Source organism: Tupaia chinensis, unplaced genomic scaffold, assembly GCF_000334495.1.
Source record: "Tupaia chinensis unplaced genomic scaffold, TupChi_1.0 Scaffold146140_1, whole genome shotgun sequence".
NCBI lineage: Eukaryota > Metazoa > Chordata > Mammalia > Scandentia > Tupaiidae > Tupaia > Tupaia belangeri.
In genome coordinates this window covers 478873-487937 of record NW_006205995.1, presented here as the reverse complement: position 1 = coordinate 487937, position 9065 = coordinate 478873, and the positions used below count along the sequence as shown (strand labels likewise).

The following is a 9065-nucleotide window of genomic DNA, read 5'->3' as shown; positions in this document are numbered from 1 at the left end:
GTGTGTGGGTGCGTGCCCAAGATCCCGAGAGGAGAATGGAGGAGAAGGGATTGCAGTGTGGCCATCACCCCCGGGGGGTGATATCTCACTTTCTGTCTCTCTGTCTCTGTCTGTCGAGCACACGTGCCCTATAGCAAAAACCTCTCCAAAAAAAGAAAAAAAAATCCTGGGATAAATGGTGATTTCTGTGAGCAAAAGTCTAGGTACCATTACTTGAATAAACAGATCAGATAACTGTAAACAGTTCACTTTCAACAATTTGAGTGTTGGAAGCGGAACTCAGAAAGTGGATGATGACACTTCTTTTTTTTTTTTTTTTTGGAGAGGTTTTTGCTATAGGGCGCGTGCACTCGCCAGACAGAGAGAGACAGAGAGATAGAAAGCAAGAAATCACCCCCCAGGGGGGATGGCCACACTGCAATCACTTCTCCTCCATTCTCCTCTCGGGATCTTGGGCACGCACGCACACGTGCCCGGCGTGAGTTTAAGCCAACGGGTCTGGGACTCGAACCATGGTCGACTACGTGGGAATCCAGTGACAAAGCCATTACGCTAACTGATGGTCCCCGACTTCTTTAGGGAATTACTAGTTGGAGCAAGAAAATTCTGAATGCAGGACCCAGCAGATGGTGTAATAGTTATGTTCCTGGACTCCCATGTAGTGGACTGTGGTTTGCATACTGGACCCAGCAGCTTAAAACTCACGCTGGGCATGTGTGCCCAAAATCCCAAGAGGGAGAATGGAGGAGAATGTATGGCGGTGTGGCCATCACCTCCGGGAGATGATTCTCACTTTCTCTGTGTCTGTCTTTCTAGGGAGTGCAAGCGTCCAATAGCAAAAATCTCTCACACAAACAGGAAAATTGTGATTGAACTAAAAAGAAAGAACAGTGAACAACAGAGTGGAGAGGTAGCTGGAAGAGACTTTCACTAAGTCAAGCATCCTCCAGTTGGTTTTAGGACATTCTTTCCCCAAGTTGTGTGTGTATGTATAAATGTGTTTATTTATTCAGAGATGTTTGTCCTAGACATATCTCTTACAGATAATCCATGATGGAGTAGAACGGGGGTGAATTTGATGCCATATAAGAATATGTTTAAGAATTGAGGTTGAGGGAACCAGCAGTTAGCGTAATGGCTATGTCGCTGGACTCCCACGTAGTCGACCATGGTTTGCGTCCCGAACCTGGTGGTTTAAAACTCACGCCGGGTGTGTGTGTGTGCATGCCCAAGATCCCAAGAAGAGAATGGAGGAGAAGGTATTGCGGCATGACCATCACCCCTGGGAGGTGATTTCTTGCTTTCTGTCTCTCTGTCTGTCTGGCGAGCGCGCCCGCCCTATAGCGAAAACCTCTCCAAAAAAAAAAAAAAAAACTTGAGGTTGAAGGACCAGCAGGTGGCGTAATGGCTATGTTGCTGGACTCCCATGTAGTCAACTGCAGTTCAAGTCCCAGACCTGGTGGCTTAAACTCACACCAGGCATGTGTGCGTGCACGCCCAAGATCCCGAGAGGAGAATGGAGGAGAAGGGATTGCGGTTTGGCCATCCCCCCTGGGGGGTGATTTCTCGCTTTCTGTCTCTCTGTCTCTCTGTCTTTCTGGCAAGTGCATGTACCCTATAGCAAAAACAAACAAACAAACAAACAAACAAAAAACAACTCAAAAAAACTCAAAAAAAAGAAAAAAAAAACTGAGGTTGAATTCCTACCATTATGAAAGTTGGCTTCTGTCTAGGCTGATCCTGTGTTTCTAGATCTAGTAGACCATATGGGGTGTCATATACTAAATTGTTAACAGTGACCACCCCATAGAGAGGTAGCTATAAGGGCAGACTTGAAAGAGGACACTCTCACACGTACTTTTTATAGCTATGAAATGTGAAAACTCCTTCTAAAGAAGAGTTTTTATTATTATTTATTTTAAAATTTGACCAAAAAGAGAGAGAGCAAGCCACCAGGTCTGGAACCTGAGCTACCGTCAGCCATGTGGAATTCCAGTGCCTTAACCACCACGTCACCTGCCGGCCCCATAACAACTCTTAATAATAAACATGTATTAAATTAATTTTCAAAAACGTTTAAAAAAGGACCACTGTGGCATACACAAAATTAATTAGGAAAGAAAATTTTCCCTCTTTTTTATTTTAAGAATTATTTTACTTTACTTATTTATATTTATTTTAATTTGACCAGAGAGAGACAGAGAGAGGGAAAATGAAAAAGCAAGCCGCCAGGTCTGGGACCCAAATCACAGTCCACTAGGTGGGAGTCCAGTGCCCTTAACATACCACCTGCCTGCCCCTGTAAAATTTTTTATTTAAAAAAATTTTTAAGAGGTTTTTGCTATAGGGTGCATGCACTTGCCAGAAAGACAGAGACAGACAAAGAGACAGAAAGTGAGAAATCACCCCCCGGGGGGATGGCCACGCTGCAATCCCTTCTCCTCCATTCTCCTCTCGGGATCTTGGGCCGGCATACACATATTCCCTGCATGAGTTTAAGCCACTGGGTCTGGGACTCGAACCGTCGTCCACTACATGGGAGTTCAGTGATGTAACCAACTGCTGGTCCCCAAATTTTCCTTTCTTTAACCCTCTGGGAATGAGAGAGATCTGGTGGGGGGAAATGGTAGAAGGGACAAATCTGCTAGTGTGTACTTTTCACAGCTACTCTTCACTTACTTTTTCTCAGTCTCATAATAGACTTTAGCATTCTCATCTGACAAAAAAATCTCCAAGTCTTTCTGTGGGATGTGATCTCTGGCCTCCCCCTCCTCTTTTTTCCCTTTAGGACAGAGTCTCATTGTGTCACAATCCTCTTGCCTCAGCCTTCTAGCCGGGACTACAGGTGCCAGCCACCACACTGGGTTGTCTCTGCTTCAGTCTCCTCAGGTTGCCAGGATTCGAGGAACACAACACTGCATCTGACCTTTTGGTTGGACCAGGAAGTGAACCCAGGCCTCCCATAGGTCTCCAGCAGTACACTCCCCCATGGCTAGGCACTGGAGTTCCTTTTACAAGGGATTTATCAGCGATGACTCATCAATGTGAAAAACCACCAAGTGAGCATCAATAAGGGCAATCTCTGTTGAATGCCAAAGGGAGCAATGCTGGTTGTCTGCTGCTATCTTTCCCTGCATGCCAGAACTTCACTGGGGTAAATCCAGCAAGCACTGAACACAAATACAGGTGGCTCAGTAAAGTTGTGGCTTATGACTAACGAGAGGTGGAAAAAGAACCAGCGTGAAACATAATGCCAGGGCAAGCGACAGCACAGTCTGGGTGGCTACACCTCACAGAGGAAAAACACAGGTAAAAAAGGCCCTAAGAATAAATCTCAAAATGTCAGCACATGCTTCCTTTGCACAAACTTTCCAGAAAAGAGCACAAGATGTACTCGGATGCTTCAATCAACATTTCCATTTTTCTAAAATATGCTCAAAAAGGTTGGAAGACCACGTACCAGAAAAAATTCTAGAAACATTGCAGTATGGTATTTAAATAAACAAACAAAAAACAACTGCATATTAAGATATCACTAATTAGGAGGTAAACTTTACTAGAAAGGTCAAAAGGTCATACTTTTTTTTTTCCATTTAAAGAAAACATTCTAATGTGTTAACTATTGGTGTTTTCTAAGTGTTATATAAAACTATCGGTACTGGCTTTTGCCAATAGGAAGTCTAGAACTGTATTCTGAAATACGCATTTCAAAGCAAAGGTCAAGATTTAAGAAGGGCAAACACATTAATGACATTCTTATTCTGTTTTCTCAATCACACAGAAAGGCTGGGAGATTCCTGGAGACAGTTCCATCAGACACTATTAGAGCTAGGAATTTAATCCAAACCTTCAGGTCCTAGTTCTCTGTTCTATCCACACAGTCTGGAGATGAACAAATGTTGGAAATTTGTACCGCTGAAAGTTTTATGAGCCAGCCCACAGTGTGATGGTTAAGGCAGCTGGATCCCACATGGCTGACTAGGCGTTTTGAGTCCCAGACCCAACGGCTTGAGAAACACACACTGTGTGTACATGCCCAAAATCCCCAAAGGAGGGAGATGGGAAGTAGGGACTGCGCATGACCCTTACCTACTGGGGCAGAGGGCAGAGGAGTACTTTCTCGCTTTCCCCCGCTCTTTCTCTCTCCCACCTGTGCAGGCACTCTTTGGCAAAATAAAAGGGAAAAATGTTTTATAAAACATGAAACTTTTGTCTTTTAATTTCTATTGTAAAAGAAATTTTTTTTTTTTTTTTTGCTATAGGGCGCATGCGCTCGCCAGACAGACAGAGAGACAGAGAGCAAGAAATCACCCCCCAGGGGGGGATGGCCATGCCGCAATCCCTTCTTTCTCCTCTCGGGATCTTGGGCACGCACACGCACCTGGCGTGAGTTTAAGCCACCAGGTCTGGGACTTGAACCATGTTTGACTACATGAGAGTCCCGTGACATAGCCATTATGCTAACTGCTGGTCCCTAAAAGAAAAAAAATTTTTTTTTTGGAGAGATTTTCACTGTAGGGCGCGTGTGCTCGCCAGACAGACAGAGAGAGACATAGAGACAGAAAGCGAGAAATCACCCCCCAGGGGGGATGGTCACGCCGCAATCCCTTCTCCTCCATTCTCCTCTCAGGATCTTGGGCATGCACGCACATGCGCCCAGCGTGAGTTTTAAGCCACCGGGTCCGGGACACAAACCGTGGTCGACTACGTGGGAGTCCAGCGACATAGCCATTACGCTAACTGCTGGTTCCCTCTAAAAGAAAATTTTTGAAGAGGCCACTGCTTGCCATGCTAGAGCCTGAAGCCGCACACTTATTACCTGACCATTCTCATAAGTGGTTCTTCTGGTAGGTGAGCCCTAAAAAGTGAAGACCTTCTTCCTTCCCAATTGCACAGTGCTAACCTGGTTCTAGTCTTCTTGTCTCCTGGGTCTGGTCTACTTGAGTGGTATGCATTTTACAACCTGCAGTCAGATTTCTACAGCATTCACAGTATTATTATCTTACTATCTAATCTACTGTTGCCTTTTGTCCCAGTACAAACATCTAAAACCACTCTGTTCTATTAAAGGGTGTTGGAAGAAAGGCATTTGATGTACTCAGTCAAGTTCTCCTGCTTGGTAGTGTTTCCAGTTGCCAAATGCTTTCCATTGTGACCCTGAACAAGGAAGTGATAAACTGGGACAAAGCTCAAGACATCTCCCCCCTGCTCTGGGCAACAACAGAACTAGCATGAAAATGGCCTGTTGGCTATTTCACCCAACTACGTGTCTCATCTAAAAATAAAAGCCAAGTACACACCTCTTAGTTTTTTTGCATATATTTACAATATAAATACTTTGTTTTCAAAGTACATTTTTTTTTTAACAATTTGAGAAAGTTATCTAACTTGGGACAGCAATTTAATGTAAAGCCTCTATAGTAGTGATTAAGGAAAAATAGACCTTTGGGAGGATAAATAACCCTATTAGGAATATGAAAGAGCATGATGATCCAAACTTGCCAGGGGATCTGAAGCCGTTTAGTCCGCATTGCACTGCCGATACAGCATATCTGGAAGGACTACTGTATGAGATAGCAACCTGGATGGGGTATTGTAAAAACTAAACTCGAGGGTTATAAAAAGTACACATGCTTGCATAGTGCATTAATCTTAAAGAAGCTCAACATTTCATTTTCAATAACTTAAATGAATAGTACTTAAAACACATCACACAAAATTAAAGACTTGTGCATATATTTCAGATTTCAAAGTTAATGTCAAAAATACATAGTATGATTTTACATGGGATTTGTGCTACATTGGAACACTAGAGACAAACATCACTTGAGTATTAAGGAAAACATTAAATATTAAATAACTGAGAAATAAAATGTGTAAACACTAATCTAACGGGGGGTTTGCTATTGCAACATGTCCAACGAAGTGGTTTTGACAGTACAAAAGGGATTAGGATATGAGTGTTTCCAGTCTACTTGGAATACGTGGATCTCATTTCAGGAATCCTTTAATAAAAACTGGTCCAGGATTATAGGAGAGGATCCACTCTCCTGAGCATTCATTTGGTACACTCCGTTCTACGCTAATTTTCACTTTTGAACTTGGGTACTGAGCAAATACTTCGATAGTCACTCCTTATCAACATCTTGGTGAAAACTGAGGGTTTGTTGGCGATTCAGTGTAAGATTTGAGTTCGTACGCAGCACCGCTATCAACCTCCATTGACTTTCTAGAGAACAGGAGCCGAACGTCTCTATGGAGGTAGATCTTTCCAGATTTAGAACTCTGGAACCTAAACAAAGAAACAAAGAAAGGAATCACTTAAGGGAATGAGTTCTTAAAACAAACAGACTTGAGTCATTAAAACTTGAAAGTAAGAAGAATTAATCTTGCTGTGTTACTAGGTTAACACAGATTTTTTTAGAACGACATGAGAAGCCCTGAATTCCCAAAACATGGGCTCCTATTGTACCTTTAGTGTATCTCCCTTATTCCTCCCTGAACGTTCTGCTCCTTTTCCCTCTTACAATGCCTGAGATGCTTCTTCCAAGTCTGGGTTTCTAATGCAGTTTTCGGTTCCCTCCCTGAGCTCACAGCACATTCACCTTTATCTACACTGTCAAGTTGCAGTTCCCATGAGCCAGTTACAGCTGGGCTGTGCAGAACCAGAATCTTCTAGGTAGCCAGACTGCCCCATTTCAGATGACTTAGCCTCCCATGATTTGAGTTAGACTAAAAAGAATTCCACACTCGAAATGTCACCACAGAAAATACTCATGTTTTGAGAATAACCACAGGATCAGAAAGAACTGCTATCATCAGTGGTGGCTAGCTAAATAAAATTCAGCCATTATCAAAAGCAAGAGGAGAGTTAGCAGTAAAATGAAAATAGCTTGCACAGCTATATATGAAACGGTTTCTCTACCCGACTAATAACTGTAGCACAGTGCAGAGAGTTGGCATCTTTGTCACAAAACTGACCTGGCAGACAAACACACCCTATATACTTTTGGGTCATTGGAAAAGTCATGATGTATTTTCTATGCTTTCCTATGCAAAAATGCATCGTGACTTTTCCAATGACCCAATCATTTCTATTTGTTTCTCCCTCAGTGTAGCAGAAATATTATCTGTGTTTATGAATTTTATCCCTAAATTAGCTGAAATACTTACTGGTCAGTTCTATAAGTAAAAGTAGACCTGTAACTAGCTCTTTCCATTTCTCTTAAGTTTTTCCAAATTCCTAATTTGAAGGAGAACATGGCAAGCTTTGGGGAAGTATACCATTTTCCCCAAATGGGTTTCTTTAGAGTATCTAAAGCATACAGTCATTATGTAGGGATTACAAAAGCAGAGGTAGTTTAATTTTCTTTAAAAGAATTATTTTATTTAACTTTATTTATTTATTATTGACTAGAGAGGGACAAAATGAGAGAGAGAAAGTGAGAAGGCAAGCTGCCATTTCTGGAACTTGAACTGCTGTCGGCCATGTGGGAGTCCAGTGCCCTTAACCACCATGCCTCCTACCAGCCTAGTGGTAGTTGAATTTTACTCTGGTTACTGTTTGTTACATAATGCTACAATTGTTAAATTTCAGGATGAATAGTGTCACATGGAAGTTTACTCAGAGTGTGTTAGGTTGAGCTGGGAGATATTCTTACAGTCTACTATTTAAAAACATTTCTCTTTTTAAGTTTTCCAGGTCTGTGTGTGGTAGATTTTTCATTCCCACAATCTATGTAACAGTACCCATAAGGCTGAAGTGTCAAGTTGGGTTCAAAATACACTGTGCAAGTTAAGCATGTCTCTTGGATACAAATGACCAGGCAAAAAACCAAGATGAGAGAACCAATTAAGAAACATTTTGCAGGACCAGCAGTTGGTGTAATGTAATGGCTATGTCACTGGACTCCCATGTAGTCGACCGCTGTTCAAGGCCTGGACCCAGTGGCTTAAACTCACACCGGGCACGAGTGTGGTGCCCAAGATACCGAGAGGAGAATGGAGAAGGATTGTGGCGTGGCTATCCCCCATGGGGAGTGATTCCTCACTTTCTGTCTCTTTCTGGCGAGCACACGTGCCCTATAACAAAAACCTCTCCAAAAAAAGAAAAAAAGAAAATCATACCAGGTACCCCATTTACATGTGTGCCCAAAATCCAGAGAAGGGAATGGAAAAGAAGGATTGTGGTGTAAGCATTTCCTCTGGGGGTTATTTCTCACCTTCCCTTTCCCTCTGTTACTCTCCGGCAAATGCATGCACCCTATAGCAAAAATTTTAAAAATAAAGTCTCACACCAGGAATTGGCCCTGGCGATGTCTTTTATGCACTTTTACTTTCGTTGTAGCTGTTTCTTCTTACTCATTTAGGTAATTTTAATTTGCCAAAAGGCATGTGCACTTGCCAGAGAGAGGGAGAGAAAGAAACCCTGGAAGGTGATTTCTCACTTTTCCTCTCACTGTCTGTCCCTCTCTTTCTCAAGTGAGCACACTCACCATAAGGCAAAAATCTTAAAAAAAAAAAAAAAAAAAAAAAAAAAAAAAAAGTGAAAATATCCTATTGATCATTTTTATATTATAGTCAAATAACATTTGGATATGTTGGATTAAATAAATTAATCTTAAGTATTATTTTTTTGTGGCTACTGGATAATACAGTAAATATGAGACATACAATAATACATGACTCATACGAGATTTCTATTGGACAGAATTGGTTCACAAAATGTTTCACTACTTCGGCTATATTAACACATGTTTTGACATAAAATACCTTATACTACCAGCACAAGCAAGTGGTAAACTGGTTAAGGCGCTGGACTCCCACATGTCTGACAGCAGTTTGAGTCCCAGACCTGCCAGCTTAAAACATCACCCCAGATGTGTGTGTGCGAACATGCCCAAAACTCTCAGGAGTAAAATGGAGGAGAAGGGATTGTGGCGTGGCCATCTCCCCTAGAGGGTGATTTCTCACTTTCATTCTCACTGTCTTTCTCTGGTGAATGTACACATTTTATAGCAAAAACCACTTAAAAAAGAGGGTGAGGTTAAGGCACTGGACTCCCG

At 42.1% G+C, this 9065-nt stretch overlaps 1 protein-coding gene and 1 long non-coding RNA gene across 4 annotated transcripts in view; one reads left to right on the top strand and one right to left on the bottom strand.

The window, feature by feature from the left end:
- LOC102495312 (uncharacterized) overlaps nt 1–5308 on the top strand; it is an 11999-nt gene extending 6691 nt beyond the window's left edge. Inside the window, exons 3-4 of one of the 2 annotated variants that reach the window (XR_337446.1) lie at nt 2881–3309; nt 5071–5308. This is a non-coding gene — a long non-coding RNA (uncharacterized LOC102495312). The remainder of the gene's footprint in view (nt 1–2880; nt 3310–5070) is intronic. The other variant, XR_001369759.1, reaches the window with a different exon arrangement.
- A 400-nt stretch (nt 5309–5708) lies between these two features.
- The window catches only part of ATOSA (atos homolog A), an 82395-nt gene continuing 79038 nt past the window's right edge, over nt 5709–9065 (bottom strand). For both annotated transcript variants that reach the window (XM_006168737.2, XM_006168736.3), the window contains one exon: nt 5709–6292. In XM_006168737.2, coding sequence (XP_006168799.1) covers nt 6139–6292 — 154 coding nt within the window. In that variant the 3' untranslated portion in view covers nt 5709–6138. The remainder of the gene's footprint in view (nt 6293–9065) is intronic.